Below are 22,572 nucleotides of genomic sequence, written 5' to 3' on the forward strand. Positions count from 1 at the left end.
AAACTGTTAAACACAACAGCAAACACTAAAAGTGTATCATAAAGGCAGGTGAGCAGAAAACTCAGAAAATGAAACTGGGATATAAAATGGCTTACAAAACTCTGTAAACTCTACAAAGAATCAAACAAGGTATTACAGCAGATACACAGAGAGAAAAGGCAGCCTTTCCCTTCTGGTGGATGCCATGCAGACAGGAAAATTTCAAAGACATTGCATGCCCTTCCTCTGTCTTGTCCACTGTTCTAAGATTCTTGTGTCAAGTTCCAGGTCATTTTTTTCTCAAAACCTAACTGCATTTAAAACCCATCACACACAACACCACTTTTGAATGTGCAAAAATTTTATTTGTGAAATTAAATCATCTCAATATACATAGTGTCAGAAAGATTAGATTTATAAAAATATGTTTCTGTCTCTTTGGTTAAAACTTTTTTTGTAAAGTCAATCAACAAGATATTATCATTAAAAGGCAATTAAACAGACATACAAATGTTAACTTATAAAAATGTGCTCACCTGCCTCTATAAAGTACACATTTTAAAAATAAAAACACCTTAATCCAAGTCAGCCAACAATGTGAAGAGAAATGGGCAATAAAGGGTGAACTAAATCAAAAATTAAATAAACTGTGATTCTAAATATTCTACATTTTATTCACAACTCTCTTATATATATGTTAGCCCAGTATTTTGGCAGGGTCTAATTCTTGCAAAAGTTCTTGGTGATAATTATGAATGAGAGAAACTGGGACCTCATCATAAAAACCTAAAACTACAGTTATCACTGAATATCTTTGGATTTGGTCCAAATGATAACACACTTGGTCCTTTGAGACATCGTTACTTAAGCTCTTCACAGGATTGGCTGTTGCCAAGTGATTACTCTGTCAGATAAATGCTCATATTTATAAAGAATGCAACAAATGCAGTCACAAAATCTTTAATATTTCATGCATCAACATAACGATAAATGTGAACAATGATAACTGTCCAATGACAGTATGTCAACATGAAATACTAAATTTGAAAAACTGAACTAATTTTTATAAACACTTGCTTAACAATATCTTTCTTTGTCTGGACCATCTCTAACCCTCATTGACTGATCCAAATTGCAACTTCTACACCAGGTACCTAAGTCTGAATTAATTCTTTCTCTGCTCCAGACATAAGAGACTGATTATGTTTCTATGATGATCTACTTACTAATTTGATCCTATATTGATGCAAATGATGCAGGCAACTAGTATAAAAATCTGGAAATCTCAAAAATAAAAATCAAGCCTCAAAATCAAAGGAACCAAAATAGGACCATAGACAGCAGCCAAAACTAAGAATCCAGGCAATAAGACGGAAAAGGATCATAACAACTAGGACCAGGAGCAGAAAACACTGCATGCTGGCGTCTTCCACATTGGCGGGGGGATTCTGCCAACCTAATGCCACTGCCGCTTCCTGCTCCACTGATGCTTTCTCCATAGTCACGGCAGAGACTGGCACCTCTTCAGCCTGCACCTCAATCTCTACAGTCTTGGGTTCAATCTCCTCAACAGTCTGTGGTTCTACAAGTGAAACAAGGGTACCATTATTCAGACCTTATTCAGTTACTGTTTTACTCTTTGTTCAACTCTCTTCTTTGCTCCTATTTTTTTATTGGCTGCGAAGAAGAAAATCAATCAACAAAAAATCCCAGTAAATTTTAAACGATAAACCACTGACTACATTGCACTTTTTAAAGTAATGTAATATAGTAGATGGTTTGGAAAGCTGCTGAGAAAACTGCAAAAGTGTAGGGTGGCATTCATTTCATAATGCAGGGATAAAAGCAGAGGTCACTCAAATAATCACCAACCAAAAAAAGGGGGGTACATAACATAAAGGGTATAAGATTAAAAAACACGTGTTTTTCAAATGTAACCAAAAGTTTTAGGAAGAGAAGTAGCAAATAAGCCCATATGCAAAATTACTGCTGAACACAGCAGAATCACAAAGAGGAGTGAACCCAAGACAAAATGTTTAATAGGCAGAGCAGCGGCACAAACACGCTTTTGATGCTATATTAAAAATCCTCACCACACTGGAAAAAATCATTATTTGGAGATATGTAACAATATCTCAATAAATACCAAGCATAGAGTTATGCTCATGCATAAAAAAAAAACCTCAAATATATTAAAATTAAAATGAAATAGTTACCACTTTTAACCCATTTCTGACTAATATATGTTACATATTTACCCGTGGATAAAATAAAAATAAACTGATAAAGCTGCTTTATCTTGCAATCAAGCAATAAACAAATCACAACCCAAACAACAGCATACTAATTCTTCTCCACAGTACAGTGAAAGGCTATAACATTGATTTCCCATGAAATGAGAAACATCAAAATCTCTGGTTTGTAAAGATGGTGATAATCACAGCCTTATTCCTTTTGCTTGGAACTTGAATAATAAAATACCCTATATCTTTAGCTTCCACAATTTTAAAATGTAATTAAAGTGCGAAAATTGCAAAGCGTACAAAACCTACGTTCTGATCACGCAAAAATAATGTTGGATCTGAATGAATGTTGTCAACAGTATATATTTTACACATTTAGGGCATATTGTTTGCATCTTTGTGACCCAGATCATCATAAGCCTTTGATGATGATTCCAGTCCTCCTTGTGAGTCTTTCTTGCACCAATGAATTTCAATTTCAACCTCAACCTCATAGAACTCCTCTCGAATGACTTTTTCTTCTGCATTCAGAAATTCTGTTTGCATGTAAAGGAAATAAAAAGAAAAATGTTATTAGCCAAATCAAACAGATAAAATAGTAAGGCACATGAATGGCAGAAACACCCAGCAGGTTGGCAGTGTGGATGTACAAATGTTTAGTGTAAGTACACTATTCTAAAATACCAAATTAGTAGCACACTATACTAGTTTTATATAGGTAACCTAAAAATCAAACGGTCTTTCGTGTTAATTTTTATTAGTAATAACAGCATCAAAGATAGTTATGGGAGTGTCAACTTTCTTTGAAACTGAAACTATTTTGTAATTAGAAACTGTAACAGCACAACTATAAATCACTCAATAATCATGCAGGTCACAGTAACCGTGCGCACACATTTCATGCAAGAAGTATATTAAAACAACCTTTCAAGCATTCCCTAAGGTTTATAATCTTACACTAGAATACATTATTTGCTATTGTAATTTTCTTTAAGAACTTCCTTGCATGTCCTTTATCAGTACCTACAAGATTCCATTTCAAAGTTGATTTCATCTTCTCTGATCCCATAAATAATCTTTGTTTATTTGTTAATATATTCATTTATTTTGTAGGTGGAACATTTCACATTTATTTAGACAAATAACATTTTCTGTTTCTAATTTCTTGATGTAAAACGACTGAAACTGAAATGGATTCAGACAAGGGAAAATTATGAAAACTGATGAAAACAATACTTTGTGCAAAGAAAATATTGATACATTTTTCTTTTTAATGGGGGTAGGGGAACTCATAAATAAGCAGAGACCCTTCACATCACAAATTAAGAACAAAGGAAAATAATTTTTAATAAGGCAAAAGTAATAGCAATGAAACAACTGGTTTGACCCTGAGTTCTGTTCACGCATAATTCTGCGATGAGACATTGAAATTAGGAGACCAAATGGATGTACATAATAAGGAAGTTAGCTAGAACATCACACTACACTACTCTACTTACCTTAACCTTGAAAGAGAACAAAAGTATTTACAAACTAATGGACTTAAAAGTATTTAATAATTTTATGCAAATAAACTGAAATTACCCCCACTTGGAAGAAAAACATGACCATTTTGTTCTTACTTTCAACGAAAATATCGACGAATGTAGTTGACACACCGGCCTCGTTTTTAGCTTGGCAAGTGTATTCAGCTTCGTCATCAAAGGTAATGTCTTTGATGGTTAAAACACACCGTCCATCTTCATGGTACTCAGTCACAAAACGATCACCTGGGACCAGCTCGATTTCCTCCTGAAATCATATTCCCAAATTGCTTCCAATTTGTTTATGAATGAAATGCACTTCATTCATCTATCAGTAACGTTTCATATCCAAACCCCAGACAATTTATTAATATATATAGAACAAGACACACACATGCAATGTTCTTTTTTACCGGTGAACTTCCTCAGCTTTCTTTGATTTCCTGCATATACATAAACAAAGTAAACTAATGTTCTGTTTTATTACATATAAATATTTTCATAGGAATTTTTTTTTCTGTCAAATTAGAGTCAGGCATTTCCCATTTACCTGGTACCAGGTGACTGTTGGTCTTGGGTGGCCAATAACAACACAGACCAGTGTGACTGATGTGCCCTCATATACATCTAGCTGCCGCTGGAGGGTCTGAGTGAAACGGGGAGCTTCTGGCGCTCCAGTATCCTCAGCAGGGGCAGCAGGAGTTTCAACCTCTTCTGGCTGCACCTCCACCGAAACTTCTGAAATGGTAACAGCATAATTAAAATCAAACACAGAGTATAAGTTGTTTGCACAATATTTACAAATAACGTCGATGTGAAAAGATCTAATTATACAATGTAAACTTAAAAACAATGTTAAACTGCGTTTATACCATATGAAGAAGACAAAAGACAAGTGAATTTTTTTTAAATACCATATCAAACTTACATTACAATGTCTAAAAGGAGAAAAGAACTTTCTGATAATCATAAGTCTGTATCAGTCATAAGTAATGATATATTTAGCACAAAACACTTAACATTTAAATAAACACACAGAGTAACCTGATATTTTAAAAACATTCAGCATCTTATTGCCTCCCAATTTCAAAACTACTGTAAGAACTACCGGTATATAATGCAGTATCCTATCTCACATTAGAGCTTAGTTTGTACAAACAAATAACACATGGCTACCTTCTTCTGGACCTTCAGTCGGCTTGAGTTTAATTTCAACTTCTACTTTTGTAGTCTCCTCCACGATCTCTTGCTCGGTTATCAGCATCTCACTGACTTCAATATCTTGGGAAACTGTCTCCACTTCTTTCTGAGTGTCTGGCACTAAACATAAAATCCAATATTCTGTAAGCTAGTTAAAAACATAAAAATTTAATCAACATACACATACACATTTTTAATTTTTGAGGAATTAGATAAATTAACCCTTTAACAGACAGGCATTATTCCTAAAGAAAAATGAACTAGCACTGAATTTTTTTTCTCCTGAAGTTAACATTAACTCAGCCAAAATCAAGTAAGAAGAAAGTAGGCATCCAAACTAATAACAGTTCAGCACATACTGGTCACTGTAAATAAACATATTTTTTGTGTAGTTTTGTTCTTAACAATAATTTACATTTTTCTACCTTGCAAAATTCTTTTGAAACAAAGCTGATAACAAATATAGTGATACTTTAAAATAATCATAAACCACAATTGTAAAGGGAGTTATCAATTGCTTGCGCTGAAATTTGACATAATTAATGAGAGTGTATTCCATAAGGAAAGCATTGGATTTAGTTGAGAAGCCAGGCAAACAAAGGCAAGCATGCAACAACTCTCACCTTTGACCTGGATAAAAGCTGATGATTCACAGCTGCCAGCTTTGTTTTCTAACAGCACCTTTAAAGTTCCTTCGTCATCTGTTAAAATCTCAGGAATGACCAGCTTACTGAAGTTTTGATCAACTGTCACCTGAAAGTCCTCAGATGATTCAATTGGCTCATCATCTAGTAACCATGTGACAGATGGAGCTGGGAAGGCAATAAATGAAACCTCCAAAGTAACATGGTCTCCTTCTGTCACAGTAATGTCCTTTAAGGCTGTGAGAAACTCTGGTTTCTTTAGTTCCTCCTCTTTCACTTCAACTTCTACAAATTCAGCATGTTTGGTGACGTCTTCTGTTTGGATTTCAAGGGGTGTTGCTGTTACATCAACAGGAATATATTCGAGTGATTCTGTTTCAGTTTCAACAAACTCAACTTCAGATGGCTTCCTGTCATCAACAACAACAGTCTCTGAGACCTTTTCAGACACTATTTCCTCTGGCCCAAGCAAATCAACTTTTGTTGGTAAATCTTCTTCTGTAGTTTCAAGTGTGGCTTCTTCAACCACTGTCTCTGTAATAATATTATCACTAATGGTGATTTCATCTCTTGTCTCTTCGATGACTTCAGCAGTCAATTCCTGTTGCTGCAACTCCTCAGAAATGTCGGTTGGCTTCAGATCCTCTGGAATAATTTCTACCTCAGTTTCTGTCAGTTCTTCTTTCTGGACAATCACAAAATCAACTTCCTCTTCTGATGGCTGCTCTGATACCTGTTCAGTATCAGTAGGGATGATTCCTTCTGTGATCTGGGGATGTGTTTCTTCTTCAATCACTTCCACCTCAAAAGTTTCCTCCTCAATAGTTATAAATTCTTCTGACTTCTGAATGACTTCCATATCAGGCTGTCCTGCTTCATATTCTGGCATTTCTACAAAATCCTCTTCAAAAGCTTCATCTAACAAGTCAATGCCTGATGTTTTCTCTTCATCTACTACAGGCACATCCTTTACTAATTCAGTTAGTTCTTCTTTCAGGTATTCAACTTCAAATTCTGCTTGAAATTCTTCAGGAGCTTCTGCTTCACCTTCATGAACCATCTCTATGACTGATGGCACTTCCTTCTCCACAGTAACAATTTCCCTTACTTCCTCTATTACTTCTTCACTCGGTTTGCTCACTTCAGACTCAGATAAAAGAGTTTCTTCAGCCTCTCCTGCCTCAATTTTAGCCTCTGACAGCACTCCCTCTTCAATGAATGGTATTTCTTGAACAGTCTCAACCACCCTTTCTTCTGGTTGAGCTGCTTCAATGCCAACCTGTAGTTCAAAAGAGATCTCTTCTTCTGTAGTGCCAGTTTCAACCTCTGTTGGCTTCTTGCCTTCGACGGTCACAGTTTCTCTAACTTCCTCTGTGAACTCTTGAGCTGGTTGAGCAGCTTCAAGTTCAATTTCTTGTTCCATTGTTGTTCCAAATGTTTCTTCTGATGGTTTAGTAACTTCTACAGCTTCGCTGATGACTTCAGTATCTAATGTTTCTATAAACTCTTCAGTCTCTTCAGCTTCTGAAGGTTTTGATGGTTGAAATACTATAGCTTCTCTTACTTCTTCTATGGTTTCTTCAGTTGGTTTCTTCATATCAAACTCAAAAGATAGATCAACAGTTCTTTGCTCTTCCATAGTGACTTCTTCCTGGACCACCTCTGAAGGCTTGCCAATGTCAATTTCAATTTCCAATTTTGAAATGTCAATAACATGCTCTTCTGGTAATATTTCAGCTTCAGACATAAATTTTTCTGTCTGAGTTTCTTCTACAACCTCTTCTGTTTCTTCAACTTCATACACCAGTTTTCTTTCAGTGACAGTTTCTAAAGTGGTTTCAACCTCCTTCTCTTGGGGAATTAAATGTTCTGGTCTTTCAATAAGTATTTCTATGGAACTTTCTTCAGAAACTGTTTCTGCTTCTTCAGTTTCAAATGGTTGCTCTTTATCTACCAAGATTGTTTCCCGGAATGTCTGCACATCAGCTTCTTCTGGTGTTTCAGTCAAAACCTCTGCAAAGATTTCAGTACCCACTTCCTCAACCTTCTCAATTATATGATCTGCTCTGAATTCTTTCTCAGTTTCTATTATGATTGTCTCCTTAATTTCTTCCACTTGCTCAGAATTAGGTCTGTGAGCTTCTAATTCAGGTGCCAAATCCTCAAGGCTAATTTCTTCCACACCTTCATGTGTCATATCCACCTCAAATTCTCTCTTAGATTCTGTGAGACTAGTTTCAGTTGTTGTAATAATTAACTCTTCAGTTGTTTCTTCAGCTTTCAAGTCAGTTTCAACCTCTTCTGCAGTTTCTTTCTTCATATCAGTCTCCAGTTTCTTCCACAATGAAAGTCTCTTTCTGCCAAGTAATCACTTCTTGCACCTCTTCTATGGTTTCTTCTGTTGGTCTTTCTACAGCCATTTCTACAGGTATTTCTTGTGTGATAATTACTTCAGGGGCAGTCTCAGCTTCCTCAACTGCCAGTGGCTTTTCGGTCTCAATGTGGACCACTTCTCTGGTTTCAACTATGATGTCTTCAGCAGGTTTCTGAACTTCTGTCTCCATTTCTTTGCTTGTATCTTCTTTACAAACCTCAATATATTCCTCTGAGACTTCAGATAGATTTGCAACTTCTAATTCGATGGTCTCTCGAATTTCTTCTGTGGTTTCCTCATGAGGCTTCTGTACCTGAACTTCTCTCACCACATCTGTTTCAAACATTTCAGTCAAAATCTCAAGTTGTTTAACATCAAAGACTTCCCTTTCCTCCATTGTAACTTCTTCAGACACCTCTTTTATTACTTCCCTCTCTGGAAGTTCTGCTGAGATTTCTAAGCTAATTTCGGCAGTTTGAGAAGGTTCAATCACTTCCTGTGTTATTTCCACTTTGAAATGTTTCTCTTCTTTAACTGCATAGATGTCCTTCAGAGTTTCTTCTTCAGTGGAAGTTTCTTCGGCTTGCGTCTCTACTATTTCTTTTGCATACGTGTCCTCCAGTTCAAGATCAATTTGATCAGCCTGCTGAGGTTTCTTTTCTCCCACAGTGATTACTTCTCTCACTTCCTCTAGGGTTTCTTCAAGTGTTCTTTCAGTTTCTGTGCCAATAATTTCCCCAAAGATCTCTTCAACAATATTATCAGCAGGAATCACTTCTGAAGGTTTTTCTGACTCAAGAATGAGAGTTTCACGAACTTCTTCAATGATCTCTTCAGATGGTTGGGCAGTTTCATATTCTGGCTGGAGCTCATCCTCAGGTTTCTCTGCACCCACTTCAACCAGTGACACCTCTGTTAGTTTCTTTTCTTCAAGGCTTATTCTCTCTCTCACAATTTCTGTAACTTCTTCTTCTGGTCTGCATGTTTCTACCTCCAAAGCCACTTCCTCTTCTTCTTTTCCTATTTCAAACATCACCTCCACTTTTGCCTGTTTCTTTTCCATGATTTCAATGGTTTCCCTGATTTCCTCAATAATTTCTTCCTGAGGAGCTTCAGACTCAACAAAAATGTCCAATGGTGTTTCTTTAACTTGAATATCTACCTGGACTTGTGACACTTCAGCAGGTGTCTCAGTCTCCAGTGTTATTGTTTCTCTGATTTCTTCAGTAATCTCCTCCTGGGGCCTGCTTATCTCAACATCTTTTTCTGATAATATATATTCAGAAGGCTGATAAGCAGATACAGCCTGTTCAACTTCTGAAGGAATTTCCTGAATGATTTCTTTCACTGAAGTAACTGTTGGTGTTGTTTCAATTACTGGCCTCTCCTGGACAAGAATTTCCAAAGGACTGGGTGCCACTTCAACTTCAAGTTCTTCTATTTCCTCTTTTTTACTGGTGACTTTAACATCCAGCTGTATTTCTGAAAGCTGAACATGAGGGTAGATTGAAGTTTCTTGTCTGAAGAGCTGTTCTTCTTCCACAGTAACTTCTTTCTCAATCACTGGAACTATTTCCTCCGCAGAGATTTCAGTTGTCTGTTTATTTGCATCCACTTGGAACTCAACTTCTTGAAATTCTGGTTGTCTTGAAATGTCAAAGGTAAGTTCTTCTCTGTAGCTTTCTTCTTCGGCAATTTCAGTCTTTGATTCTGTTTCCTGAAATTGAAATGTCACCTGTTCCAGCTGAGAAATGTGTGTCTCAACTTCTTCAGGCTGTGGCTTTAAGTCCAAACTTATTTCTTCTTTGAAAAGCTCATCACTGGAAACTTCTGTAATTTCTACACCCTTCTGCTGAATCTCCAATGTCTCCAAGAAAGTTTTTTCCGACTCCTCAATAGTTGCCATAATCTCCATTTCAAAATCATGCTCTGGAAGAAATGGTTTCACTACAATTTCCTCTTTGAAAGATGGTTGTTCTTCAGAAACTTCATATGTTTCCCCTTCCTGTTGTTTGATTTTCACCAATTCTCTGAAAACTACTTCTGTTACTTCAGAAGGAGCAGGAATTTCCACTTCAAAAGCAGTTGGCTGCAGTTTTGGACCTATTGAGATTTCCTCTTTGAAAGAAACATCTTCTGTTGAAGACTCTGGTCCCTCTGATGAAGGCTGACTGGAGGCTGAAAACATATTTTCTAAGTGCAAGTTTGCAAATCCCTTAAAGCTTTTGTATAGGTTCTTTGTCATTTCATTATGTTCATGCTGAACTTTCCTGTGTCATGACCAATGGCTTTCCCATATTTCAAGTCTTATGGTGCTTTTCTTAAAATCACCATGTTGGTGTAAAGAGAACCACAACTTTACAGCTTGCTATTTAAAAAAATAAGCCACCTCCATTATCAACACTGTGCAAACCAAGAATTAATGGGCACCTTTGCACCACTGGAGGTATTTGTAACAATCTGAGGTAATCATTTGAAAATTTTCACTTTAGAATGAGGGTAAATTTTGTTTACTGGAAATAAGGAAGCTGGATAAAAGACAGACTTTGGGTACTTAATGTAAAAAAAAAAAAGTAAGGGCTGATAAAACAAGACCCCTGAAATAATCATAAGATCCATCCATAATATTTTTTTATTCTCATGCAAATTCTAAATAACTCTAATCTGCTTTTTTCTAGCCTCTACTGCATACAACTAGCATTTTAGATCACATGTCTGCAGATAATCACATGGGAAAATGGAAACTATCATTTGAGGCATCTGAGGAATCTAATGTAGAGCTGCTCACATGGGCAAAAGTCACAGCATTATAAACAAAAGGGAGATAATAGTTCTAGTTTTCTTCAGCAGCACATTATTTGAAGATTCAGTTTGGCATCATACAGGTTTAACACACAAGATGACAAAGGAAGTGGCAGGTTTAAGGTACACATGGCTAAATCTGTTGGATTGCAGATTTGACAATGGCAGTTTTGGCATATTACACTGGGCACCAAACCAGCAAAAATTGGTGAAACATGGGATCACACATAGGATCACACAGAAAACAGGTAAATAGGTCAGATTTCATAAGATTTAGACAGTTCATTTAGCATGATGACACAAGGTAAAAGTAACTGGGAACAAAAACCACATTTCTGACAAAAGAAATTAGAGCAATCTGGAACAAGTACTAAGTATTATTATTGTGTAAAAGTAAATGAATATACAATACTAGTAATATGCATAATTATCACAAGAAAATGATTGCAGCAATTGCTGAATGAAAATAACGTTTAAAACAACTATTCATACTATACAATTACATGCAAAGTAGAAATTAATGCTAATCACAGTGATGCTTTTTTCAAGCTTAAGTTACAACTCACTGCTATCACCAGATATGGCAATGAGAATGGGATATACTTACGAAGAACAGTTATGTAAGCAACAGATATGCAGCGTCCAACTTTGTTGATGGCTTCAACTCGATATTCACCTTCGTCATCAGACAGCACCTCTTGAATAGTCACCACTGAATGACCTTTTTCTGTCACAATCAGGATATCTTCAGACTCAGACAGAGGCTGGTCATCAAGATACCAGACAAGTTCTGGCATAGGACGGCCTGTGGCCACTACTTCCAATCGCATCAGACTACCCTCCATCACAGTTATGTCTGACAATGTCACGATAAAACTAGGAGCCTCCAATTCCTCCTCTTCAGATGAAATATCAATTTGAATTTCTTCTTTCACCAATTTTGGCTGTGATGGGACTTCAATTTCAATTGTCTCATGATGTGTTGTGATCACAGTAGAAACCACTTTTGTCTCAGCCTCTTCTATTATTTCGTGAACAAGGTCAGACACAAAACTGTCCAATGTGTCTGCCTCTTTTGTCTCTTCAATCTCAGGTTTCTCTTCCTCTCCAGGCATTTCCTCTGAAAAAGGGGCAGCTTGTGGCATAATTTCAGCTGAAGTTTGCATTTCCTGGACATCAGTAATGATTTTTTCCACAAATTCTGTGGCAAACTGCTCGATCTCTTCTTGCATTGCCTTGCTTATTGCCTCCTCATGCTGTTCTGTGACCTCTGAAACTACAGTGACCTCTTCCTCAGCTTCAGTTTTGTATTCCATTGGCTGCTCTTCTTCAACACCAACAAGTTCAACTGACACTTCTGTTGGTGCAGCCTCTTCTGGGACTTCTTCTGTAACACTTGTTATTTCAGGCTGTTCAGTGACCTCTTCTACAGCTTCTGTTTTGTACTCTGATGGCTGCTCTTCTTCAACACCAACAAGTTCAACAGACACTTCTGTCGGTGCAGCCTCTTCGGTAATTTCTTCAGTTACACCTGTGATTTCAGGCTGTTCAGTGACCTCTTCTACAGCTTCTGTTTTGTACTGCAATGGCTGCTCTTCTTCAACACCAACAAGTTCAACAGACACTTCTGTCGGTGCAGCCTCTTCATTTCTTCAGTTACACTGTGATTTCAGGCTGTTCAGTCACCTCTTCTACAGCTTCTGTTTTGTATTCTGATGGCTGCTCTTCTTCAACACCAACAAGCTCAACAGACACTTCTGTTGGTGCAGCCTCTTCAGTAATTTCTTCTGTAACGCCTGTGATTTCAGGCTGTTCAGTGACCTCTTCTACAGCTTCTGTTTTGTATTCTGATGGCTGCTCTTCTTCAACACCAACAAGCTCCATTGACACTTCTGTTGGTGCAGCCTCTTCTGGAACCTTCTGTAACACTGATTTCAGGCTGTTCAGTCACCTCTTCTCAGCTTCAATTTTGCTTCTTCAACACCAACAAGTTCAACTGACACAGCCTCTTCGGTATTTCTTCTGTAACGCCTGTGATTTCGGGCTGTTCAGCAGCTTCTGTTTTGTATTCTGATGGCTGGTCTTCCGTCTGTCTGTGATTTCAGGCTGTTCAGTCACCTCTTCTACAGCTTCTGTTTTGTATTCTGATGGCTGCTCTTCTTCAACACCAACAAGTTCAACAGACACTTCTGTTGGTGCAGCCTCTTCGGTAATTTCTTCTGTAACCTGTGATTTCGGGCTGTTCAGTCACCTCTTCTACAGCTTCTGTTTTGTATTCTGATGGCTGCTCTTCTTCAACACCAACAAGTTCAACAGACACTTCTGTTGGTGCAGCCTCTTCGGTAATTTCTTCTGTAACGCCTGTGATTTCGGGCTGTTCAGTCACCTCTTCTACAGCTTCTGTTTTGTATTCTGATGGCTGCTCTTCTTCAACACCAACAAGCTCAACAGACACTTCTGTTGGTGCAGCCTCTTCAGTAATTTCTTCTGTAACGCCTGTGATTTCGGGCTGTTCAGTGACCTCTTCTACAGCTTCTGTTTTGTATTCTGATGGCTGCTCTTCTTCAACACCAACAAGTTCAACAGACACTTCTGTTGGTGCAGCCTCTTCGGTAATTTCTTCTGTAACACCTGTGATTTCAGGCTGTTCAGTCACCTCTTCTACAGCTTCTGTTTTGTATTCTGATGGCTGCTCTTCTTCAACACCAACAAGTTCAACAGACACTTCTGTTGGTGCAGCCTCTTCGGTAATTTCTTCTGTAACGCCTGTGATTTCGGGCTGTTCAGTCACCTCTTCTACAGCTTCTGTTTTGTATTCTGATGGCTGCTCTTCTTCAACACCAACAAGTTCAACTGACACTTCTGTTGGTGCAGCCTCTTCAGTAATTTCTTCTGTAACGCCTGTGATTTCAGGCTGTTCAGTGACCTCTTCTACAGCTTCTGTTTTGTATTCTGATGGCTGCTCTTCTTCAACACCAACAAGTTCAACAGACACTTCTGTTGGTGCAGCCTCTTCGTAATTTCTTCTGTAACGCCTGTGATTTCGGCTGTTCAGTCACCTCTTCTACAGCTTCTGTTTTGTATTCTGATGGCTGCTCTTCTTCAACACCAACAAGTTCAACAGACACTTCTGTTGGTGCAGCCTCTTCGGTAATTTCTTCTGTAACGCCTGTGATTTCGGGCTGTTCAGTCACCTCTTCTACAGCTTCTGTTTTGTATTCTGATGGCTGCTCTTCTTCAACACCAACAAGTTCAACAGACACTTCTGTTGGTGCAGCCTCTTCGGTAATTTCTTCTGTAACGCCTGTGATTTCGGGCTGTTCAGTCACCTCTTCTACAGCTTCTGTTTTGTATTCTGATGGCTGCTCTTCTTCAACACCAACAAGTTCAACAGACACTTCTGTTGTGCAGCCTCTTCGGTAATTTCTTCTGTAACGCCTGTGATTTCGGGCTGTTCAGTCACCTCTTCTACAGCTTCTGTTTTGTATTCTGATGGCTGCTCTTCTTCAACACCAACAAGTTCAACAGACACTTCTGTTGGTGCAGCCTCTTCGGTAATTTCTTCTGTAACCTGTGATTTCAGGCTGTTCTGTCACCTCTTCTACAGCTTCTGTTTTGTATTCTGATGGCTGCTCTTCTTCAACACCAACAAGTTCAACTGACACTTCTGTTGGTGCAGCCTCTTCGGTAATTTCTTCTGTAACGCCTGTGATTTCAGGCTGTTCTGTCACCTCTTCTACAGCTTCTGTTTTGTATTCTGATGGCTGCTCTTCTTCAACACCAACAAGTTCAACTGACACTTCTGTTGGTGCAGCCTCTTCTGGGACTTCTTCTGTAACACTTGTTATTTCAGGCTGTTCAGTGACCTCTTCTACAGCTTCTGTTTTGTATTCTGATGGCTGCTCTTCTTCAACACCAACAAGCTCAACAGACACTTCTGTTGGTGCAGCCTCTTCAGTAATTTCTTCTGTAACGCCTGTGATTTCAGGCTGTTCAGTGACCTCTTCTACAGCTTCTGTTTTGTATTCTGATGGCTGCTCTTCTTCAACACCAACAAGTTCAACAGACACTTCTGTATGTGCAGCCTCTTCGGTAATTTCTTCTGTAACGCCTGTGATTTCGGGCTGTTCAGTCACCTCTTCTACAGCTTCTGTTTTGTATTCTGATGGCTGCTCTTCTTCAACACCAACAAGTTCAACAGACACTTCTGTTGGTGCAGCCTCTTCTGGGACTTCTTCTGTAACACTTGTTATTTCAGGCTGTTCAGTGACCTCTTCTACAGCTTCTGTTTTGTACTCCAATGGCTGCTCTTCTTCAACACCAACAAGTTCAACAGACACTTCTGTCGGTGCAGCCTCTTCGGTAATTTCTTCAGTTACACCTGTGATTTCAGGCTGTTCAGTCACCTCTTCTACAGCTTCTGTTTTGTATTCTGATGGCTGCTCTTCTTCAACACCAACAAGCTCAACAGACACTTCTGTTGGTGCAGCCTCTTCAGTAATTTCTTCTGTAACGCCTGTGATTTCAGGCTGTTCAGTGACCTCTTCTACAGCTTCTGTTTTGTATTCTGATGGCTGCTCTTCTTCAACACCAACAAGTTCAACAGACACTTCTGTCGGTGCAGCTTCTTCGGTAATTTCTTCTGTAACGCCTGTGATTTCGGGCTGTTCAGTCACCTCTTCTACAGCTTCTGTTTTGTATTCTAATGGCTGCTCTTCTTCAACACCAACAAGTTCAACTGACACTTCTGTTGGTGCAGCCTCTTCAGTAATTTCTTCTGTAACGCCTGTGATTTCGGGCTGTTCTGTCACCTCTTCTACAGCTTCTGTTTTGTATTCTGATGGCTGCTCTTCTTCAACACCAACAAGCTCAACAGACACTTCTGTTGGTGCAGCCTCTTCTGGAACTGCTTCTGTAACACTTGTTATTTCAGGCTGTTCAGTCACCTCTTCCTCAGCTTCAATTTTGAATTCAGTTGGCCGCTCTTCTTCAACACCAACAAGTTCAACAGACACTTCTGTTGGTGCAGCCTCTTCTGGGACTTCTTCTGTAACGCCTGTGATTTCGGGCTGTTCAGTGACCTCTTCTACAGCTTCTGTTTTGTATTCTGATGGCTGCTCTTCTTCAACACCAACAAGTTCAACAGACACTTCTGTTGGTGCAGCCTCTTCGGTAATTTCTTCTGTAACGCCTGTGATTTCGGGCTGTTCTGTCACCTCTTCTACAGCTTCAATTTTGTATTCAATTGGCTGCTCTTCTTCAACACCAACAAGCTCAACTGACACTTCTGTTGGTGCAGCCTCTTCTTGGACTTCTTCTGTAACACCTGTTATTTCAGGCTGTTCTGTAACTTCCTCCAGAGTTTCAGTTTTGTACTCTAATGGTTGTTCTGTTTGGTATTGTGAAGAAATCTCTGGAACTGTTGTCATGAGCTCACCAACAATTTCTGACGTTTCAGCTTCTTCACTAATTCCTGTGATGGCATCACTTACAGTGGGCTGCTCAACAGATTCCTCAACTACATCTGTTTTATATTCTTCAACAGTTGTACATGTGTGTTCAGCAATATCAATGATGACATCCTGTCCTGCAGCCATTGTAGTTTCCACAGGCACATCTGAAATTTCAGGTTGTTGGGATGCCTCAAGTACCAGATCTGTTTGGTACTCATCTTCTGGCTGCAAGCCATGCTCAGAAAGTTCTTCTGTAACATCTGAGGACACTGCAGCTTCCTGGTCCTGAGTCTCAACATCTATTACTTGAGCAAACTCAGCTGTTTCATGTACAACATCTGTCTGGAACTGGGTTTCACCAGCAGACAGTTCTACAGCTTCAGCTGGTTGAGATGCTGCAGTTGCTGCTGTTGCTGAAGGAACATCACTGATGACAATTACTTCTTCTGTTTCAGGTTCATTTTCAACTTCTGCTGCAGCAACATATTCTGGTGCAGTCTCCTCTTTAGGAGCTTCCTCCTCTGTCTCAGTCTCTGTAAGTTCAGTAGTAATTTGTTCTTGGAGACGCTGAATTTCCTCAACAAATTCACGAGAAGGACTAGGAACTTCAGTGTCTGAATCAGCAGGAGTTGGTTTGGGAGAAGATGGTTCAATGGAAGACATCATTGATTCAGAAGCTTCTTCACTGTCTGGTACGTACTCATAAGCTATAAAGACAAAGTACAAAACAAAAATGAGAACTCAATTCTAACTAAAAATACATGTTCAATGTACAAAACAGCAATGCTTTACTCTGAATATAAAGAATAAAAAATACAATATTTTCTTGAAGAAAGAAATTGATAAAAGGCTTAAGGAAGAGGGGGAAACAGCAAGACTGATAATGATGAAAAAATATAAATACATATATAAAGATATATGCTATTTTTGCTTACATTCAACTTCAAGGTAAGCTCGTGTAACAGCTTCCCCATGCATGTTAACAGCAATGCAACGATATTCGCCAGCATCTTGAGGGAAGACTTCAGCAATAAGCAATGTGCAGGCTCCTGACTCCATGTCGTATGTCAGGCTAAAATCTTGATTCTCAGAAATGGGTTTATCATCATGAAACCACGAAATTTCAGGCATTGGGCTGCCGGTAACCTCACAACGAAACTTGACCTCTTCTCCATCCATAACTTTCAATGACATGAGCCCCCATGTGAACTCTGGTGCCTTGCCTTCTGTCTCTGGTAACTGGAGAACCTATAAAAAAAATTAACAAAAGGTTTACTACAGAAGCAATGGGCACTTCAATCCTTAACTCGTAGAAAAGACATTTACAAAATATTCAATCTCAATATGAACAAAATCTATATAAGCACAAAACCATTCACATGCAAACACCAAAATCTTTGCTGTCAACTTTTTCATAAACAAAGGGCAGCATACCAAACAAAAACTTAGGTAGCTGTAACATTTGCTTGTACTAAGGCATGCTAAGAAAAGCTTATATTGGTATTGCCTTATAGTCTTCACATTGTAATAAATGCTACAACAAAATGATTTACCTGTTCTACAGATGGAACTGCAACCTCTGCTACTGGCATCTCTTCTGGCTGTTCCACGGTAGGTATTTCTTTCTCCTCTGTTTGCAGAGTAAACTTAACCTCTTCCAACTCCTGCCTTTTGCCCTCAATTTGGATCATCAGTTCTTCAATGTGTCTCTCCTCAGTCTCAATTTCTTTCTTTGAGACTTCAATTTCTGACACAAAGGATTCTTTTTCAGTCTCTGCTTCTTCAGAAACAGAAATTTCTAGTTCTGATTTGGCTTCTGTTTTAATAGTGAGTTGTGAGACCTCTGTAGGTGCCATCTGGATTGTAAACTGAACTTCTTCAAGCTGACCTTCCTTGCCTTTGATCTCTAGCTCAAGTTCTTCTTTGTGGATTTCCTTCACATCAGTTACTTCTGATACTGTAATTTTTTCTACTTCTGTTGAAGTAATTTCAGGTCCAACACCTTCCCCTTCCTTTATTTCAACTTCTAATGTCACCTCTTCCTTGTGAACTTCTTCCACTTCTATCACCTGTTTTTCGACCACAAATCCAACAACCGGTGTTTCAACTTCAATCATTTCACGAACTTCAACTTGAGTTTCTTCCACAGGAGCAGACACTTGAGTTTCAAGTTCAGCTGGCTGTGATTCAATTATAAATGTCTCTTCAAAGATAGAAGTCTCCTGAACTTCAGGTTGCTCCTCAGGAACAAATTCTATCTCCACTTGAATCTCTGAAGGAACTTCTCCCAGTTTTTCTACTTTTTCTCTTTCTGTTATGATGAACTCTTCTGTAGGGGCAGTTACCTCAGTTTCTGTAAACTCTGTAACAGATTCTAAAGTCTGCACTTCCTTGACATCTTCAACCTGAAATTCTTCCACTGGTACTACAATTTGCATCTCCTTTGGAGTTTCCTGAATCTCAACAGTGATAGTTTCCTCAAAAGTAACAGCTTCTTGTTCCTCTGGTTCTTCTTCTGTGACAAGTTCAATGTCCATCTGAACTTCTGATGGAACTTCTTGGGATTTTGCAACTACTTCTCTCTCAGTAACAATAATTTCTTCAGATGGTGCTTTCGCTTCTGCTTCTGCAACATCAATTACTTCTTCTTCCATCTGCATGCCAGCTACATCTTCTGCTTTTGTTTCTTCTGCAGGCACAACTATATGAGTCTCAGCTTTCATTCTCTCTGTGTCAAAAGTTACAGTTTCTTCAAAAATAGTAACTTCCTTCTCTTCTGACTTTTCTTCAGACACAAGTTCCACTTCAAAAAGCACCTCAGATGGAACTTCTTCAGCTTTCTCTGCAACTTCCTGCTGACTGTCAATGATTTCTTCGGCAGGAACAGTTATTTCTATTTCTGTTTCCCTTACAGACTCCAGCATTTGCTCTTCAGCAATACCCTGAACTTCAGATTCTTCAGATGGGACAGTGACTGGCGCTTCTGCTTCAAAAGCATCAGTTTCAAATGTAGCAACTTTTTCAGAGGCGACAATTTCTTGATCAACTGGTTTTTCTTCAGGAATTATCTCTACTTCTAACTGGACTTTTGAAGGAACAATCCCTGACTTTTCAACTATCTCTCTCTCAGATACAATGATCTCTTCTGTGGGGGCTGCTATTTCTGCTTGTTTGACTTCAGCAGTAACTTGGGGTATCTGGATTTCAATGATGCTTTCAACTTTACTTTCTTCAGCAGGGGCTTCTCTAATGGTTTCAATTTCAGTAGCTTTGGTCTCAATGATAACAGTTTCCTCAAACAACTCTTCTTCTCTTTCTTCGGGCTTTTCCTCAGGTATCAACTCAGTCTCCATCTGCACCTCAGACGGAACTTCTTCAAACTTTTCTGCTGTCATCTCAATTGTGATAAAAGTCTCCTCTACAGGAACTTTAACTTCTGTCTCATCAACATCAGTAGAAGTTTCCTCAGGCATCATGAAGAATTTTACTTCAGCTTTGTCAACGCCAGGCTGTGGCTGCTCAGTAACCATCTCAGTGGCCTGCTGCTCCCTGACAATGGTCTTTCTAGTCTCTTCAAGGACTTCCTCAGAAGGTCTTGGAGTTTCAGCAGCTGCAGAATCCACGACATCAAACTCAGTCTTTGTGACCTTGCCAATGGGTATGGAGAGTTCTTGAGGCTGTGGCTGTCTTTGAAGCCATGTCTCATGAATTTCCACTTCAATTCGTTGGGCTGATTCCCGACTCAGTTCTCTTCTGAATTCTACACGCTGAGGTTCTGTTGTAGTGACGGGAATCTCCACCTCTTCGGGCCGAACTCCCTGCACAATTTCTATTGTTTCAGTATGTCTTTCTAAAGCTGTCTTCTCTTCAACAGGGATCTGCCGAACCTCTGATGTGACAACTCGAGTGGCTTCTGTGACTTGTGAAACAAATTCTTCCTGAGGTTGAACCGGAATGCTCAAGCGCAGTTCAACAGGACCAATCTCCTCTCCTTTTCGTACTACAACAGAAGTTTTATGGGTTCCTGGACTTTCCGTCACATCTTCACCAAATATTTCTCTAGATACCTGAGTGTAGGTGGTTGTCTCTTGAACTACAGTTGTGGTAGTAGTTCTAGCAACAGGCATACCAATCTGAATTTCAAAAGTCTCAGGTTTTTCAGGAGAAATCCTGTACTCCACAACCTGCTTTTCTTTCGTAGCTTCAGCTTGTGGTTGTTCTTTAGAGAGGTCGATTTCAATGGTTTCTTTGTGAAATTCATCAGACTCAATGTCCACATCTTCTTCTGTTGCTGAAAATACAAAACGAATGAATTCAATGGTAGATTTGATGCTTCCATTGCTAGGTTTAATTTGTAAGGGAAGATATGAGCTATTGCAGTAATGTCTGAAACAGTCAGAAAGACAAAGAAGAAATATTTCATTAAACCTCTCCACTACCTCTCCCAGTAATGTGAAAAAAATAACTTATGCTCTTAAAAGTTATTAGCAGATGTTGGTGTAAGACTTACTAATCACAGTGAGTCTGCAGGTAGTGATTGACTCTCCAACCTCATTAACAGCGATGCAAGTGTACTCGCCCTCATCCTCGGGGAAAACTTCAAGGATAATAAGTGTACTTTCTCCTTTCTGCTTGTCCACAAAAATTTCAAAGTCAGGATTGGGCTTGATTTCAACTCCGTTCTGGTACCAAGTGATAGCAGGAGAAGGACGGCCAATAAAGTGAACTGTCATGACAACTCTCTGGCCATCTTCAACTTCCTGTGGTTGAAGCAATAAAGTGAATGATGGAGCAATAGGCTCCTCCACTTGCAGCTGAGTTGGAGTTTCTTCTGGTTTTTGCAAAGTAACAGCCTCTGTTGGTGATTCTTCAACTGGCTTCATCTCTTGTTCCTTTTCAACGTCTTCTCGTCTGATTTCAACTTCAGTTCTCTGAATTGCTGCGAACATAACAGAAAATGGAAGTGATTACACAAAACACAGTATAATAACTAGTGCACCAAATTAGAAAATGTTTAAACTATTCTTAAATAAAAATAAAATAAGCACCCAAATCTCAGTTTCTCCTTTTATTTAGACATGACTTATTTTCAACTTGTATATTTATCTCAATGATTATTTAAACATTTATAAAAAAAAGTTTTACTCAACATACTGAATTAGAGCAAAACAAAAATACATACGGTGAACTGTGAGAGTTGTCTTGCAGGTCACCTTGCCATGAATGTTTTCTGCCTGGCATATGTAGTCACCTGAATCTTCAGGTGTGACATCTATGATGACGAGCACAAAGGTGTTTCTCTCTCTTAGAAGCCTAGTGCGCTGATTTGGTACAATCTCAAGTTCATTCACAAACCATGACACTTGTGCCTCTGGTTCTGCAGCCACATCAACTTCCAGTCTGAAAGGTAAACTCAATTTGTAAGTTCATGGCTATAAGAGTCACCTGTCAAACAGCAAGAAGTTAAATAACAATAGTCTGCAGGTATTTAATATCCCATCATATATTATAAGAAATGATATGTTACAAAATTGTAATCATAAGTGCCTGCTTTTAGTTTTAATACACAAATACAATCCTGTGCAATAACAATTATAAAATTTCATGCTATAATCTTTACGAACACCACCAAACAGGACACACATAGGACAAGAGGCTTCATATGCTTCACCTAAACTGAAATCCAAAATTTCTGAGGTCTGGCTAGCACCACTGCATTGGAGTTGACGACATGGTATTCTTCCCTAATATTAACCCTTTCATCTGTGACTGTTAAATGACTCCTTAAGACAAAAGACCCCACAAAATGCTTTCACTCAAATATACAAAACATCCACTGACCTCACTGTTCCACCTTCAGTAACTTCCATGCTGGGCAGCAGAGGACGAGTAAAGTTTGGAGCCACATCCTATGGTAGTAATATGTTGCTCATCAACTAGGCGCACCTCAGGCACCTCTTCATTCTCTGTTATTTGGGTCACTGTTGTCATGGTGATGGTAGTCACTGTCTCTGTTGTTCTTGTTTCATGAGTGGTTACAGTCTCTTCCATAACTGTAGACCAAATATGAAATCGATATCAAATACAGAATAAGTATATGACAGAATAAGTATATGGATCCTAGATACAAGTATCCAGAATACTTGAGGGAAGGAAGACAAATGATGAATGTAGATTCCACTGATCCCTACATTAACAAGGAAGCCACTTCCGAAATATAGATAAATGGGTGGGTTGAACAGACAAACATGTATACATGTAGCTAGCTTATTTACCTTGCACAAGAAGAGTGGCTGAAGTCATCGCTTCACCGAAAGGGTTGACTGCACGGCAGACTATTTCACCTGCATCATC

The 22,572-nt window shown here is 38.9% G+C and overlaps 3 protein-coding genes across 6 annotated transcripts in view; all 3 read right to left on the bottom strand.

Annotated features, from left to right (window-relative positions):
- The window catches only part of LOC112570126 (titin-like), a 149,833-nt gene that overhangs the window by 102,237 nt on the left and 25,024 nt on the right, over window positions 1-22,572 (bottom strand).
- On the bottom strand, window positions 323-8,053 carry LOC112570080 (titin-like). Of its 2 annotated transcripts, none has more exons than XM_025248302.1 (5): window positions 5,569-8,053; window positions 4,922-5,065; window positions 4,296-4,483; window positions 3,845-4,013; window positions 323-1,561 (listed from the first exon to the last, which is right to left on the bottom strand). In XM_025248302.1, exons 1-5 carry the CDS (start codon window positions 7,907-7,909, stop codon window positions 1,278-1,280), a joined length of 3,126 nt encoding a protein of 1,041 aa, XP_025104087.1. In that variant the 5' UTR covers window positions 7,910-8,053; the 3' UTR covers window positions 323-1,277. The 2 variants fall into 2 exon arrangements, with proteins under 2 accessions (XP_025104087.1, XP_025104095.1); XM_025248310.1 differs by having other exon boundaries at window positions 1,419-2,758.
- Window positions 13,813-22,237, bottom strand: LOC112570025 (titin homolog). Of its 3 annotated transcripts, none has more exons than XM_025248223.1 (9): window positions 22,060-22,237; window positions 21,401-21,618; window positions 20,729-21,157; window positions 17,772-20,509; window positions 17,154-17,466; window positions 15,661-16,925; window positions 15,391-15,525; window positions 14,851-14,985; window positions 13,813-14,580 (listed from the first exon to the last, which is right to left on the bottom strand). In XM_025248223.1, exons 1-9 carry the CDS (start codon window positions 22,086-22,088, stop codon window positions 14,287-14,289), a joined length of 5,556 nt encoding a protein of 1,851 aa, XP_025104008.1. In that variant the 5' UTR covers window positions 22,089-22,237; the 3' UTR covers window positions 13,813-14,286. The 3 variants fall into 3 exon arrangements, with proteins under 3 accessions (XP_025104008.1, XP_025104001.1, XP_025103993.1); XM_025248216.1 differs by having other exon boundaries at window positions 15,121-15,525; XM_025248208.1 differs by having other exon boundaries at window positions 14,851-15,525.

This window comes from Pomacea canaliculata, linkage group LG1 (assembly GCF_003073045.1).
Source record: "Pomacea canaliculata isolate SZHN2017 linkage group LG1, ASM307304v1, whole genome shotgun sequence".
NCBI lineage: Eukaryota > Metazoa > Mollusca > Gastropoda > Architaenioglossa > Ampullariidae > Pomacea > Pomacea canaliculata.